At 50.4% G+C, this 1,234-nt stretch overlaps 1 protein-coding gene across 1 annotated transcript in view; it reads left to right on the top strand.

The window, feature by feature from the left end:
- The window catches only part of naa15a (N-alpha-acetyltransferase 15, NatA auxiliary subunit a), a 13,849-nt gene extending 12,846 nt beyond the window's left edge, over positions 1 to 1,003 (top strand). The window contains exons 19-20 of the mRNA XM_035669272.1: positions 123 to 220; positions 310 to 1,003. Of these exons, the coding sequence (XP_035525165.1) occupies positions 123 to 220; positions 310 to 519 (308 nt within the window). The 3' untranslated portion in view covers positions 520 to 1,003. The remainder of the gene's footprint in view (positions 1 to 122; positions 221 to 309) is intronic.
- Positions 1,004 to 1,234: the final 231 nt, after the last annotated feature.

A 1,234-nucleotide genomic window follows, 5' to 3' on the forward strand; every position in this document is an offset into this window, starting at 1 on the left:
CTCCCTCTTTCCCTCCCCAGCTGTCTGTAAAGTTGCCGTCAGATCTGAGTAACAAGGTCTGAGAGGGGCTACTGTGTTAAAACCACTTGTAGTCAGTCTGTGTGTCTCTCTTGTGTTCCCAGCTGCTAAGATGATGGTCTACCTGGAGCCCTCCTCTGATAAGATGGCCTGTGAGATTGCTACGGCCCTGGACGAGTCATTGTCTGGAAAAAGCCTCCAGGTCTGTGGTAATTTACCAACAACTACACCAGACATCACTCACACATTTAGAACATGTCCTTAAACTATGTGTCTGTGTGTGCGCTGCAGATCTGTACCGAGGTGCTGGAGGCTCTGCGTGATGGGCAGCTGGGCGAGGGCCAGCAGAAGGCCGCCGAGGCGTACCGAGCCGCCTGCCACAAGATCTTCCCCTACAGCCTGGCCTTCATGCCACCCGGTTACCAAGACAACAGCACCACAATCAGTGCCAACGGCGACCTGTCGGCAGGGGAGCACGACGACATGGCAAATGAGATGTGAGCTCTGATGAGGAGGAGGAGGAGGAAGAGGAGGTGCGAACAAGCCGCCAGACGCCTTAGTCCACCAACACACCAATTTCCCCCACCCCCTCTCCAATCCCTGGGCTATGGCTGCTGTGAGTCGCCCCACATTGCACTGATCTGGATGGACTGAGCGCTACAGGAAAGGGAGCCGGCACGCGCAGGAAGGCGACGCCCAATTAACTTTTTTAAAACAATAAAAAAAAAAAAGGCCCTGTCCACAGTTGTTCTGAAAAAAAAAAAAAACTGCTAAATACAGTATGGGGAGGCAAAAGAGGATTCTGGGAAAAGTGGACATTGGCTGGCTAAAATGGCTTCTGTAAACACAGTCTAGGTTTTCTATAACTCCTGTGTTTTCACGCCGTGTCCTTCTCGAAGGTGCATCTGCTTCTCACGTTTTTAAAAGTAATTTATATATTACAAACTGACAAATGGATTAATAAAACAATGTTTGCAAAACCAAACAGTACCATTGTGATAGTGGTGGTGGTGGGCGGGGGGGGTGTTCAGAATGTGAGCTGCTGTTGTCAAAATGAGACAGGAAAGGGGAGATGTTCCAGGGAGGTCGTAGTTCCTGTGGGACGCTTTGTGTGACTTCATGCTGATCCCTTTGCTTGTCTGCACCTCAGCAGTTTGATCCTGGCGGGAACAGGCTGTGAGGTATCCCATTAAAACCACTTGTTTCCAGCAGGTGA

Source organism: Morone saxatilis, unplaced genomic scaffold (genome assembly GCF_004916995.1).
Source record: "Morone saxatilis isolate NCDOM2014 unplaced genomic scaffold, NCSU_SB_2.0 Contig22, whole genome shotgun sequence".
In the NCBI taxonomy this organism is placed as follows: Eukaryota; Metazoa; Chordata; class Actinopteri; family Moronidae; genus Morone; species Morone saxatilis.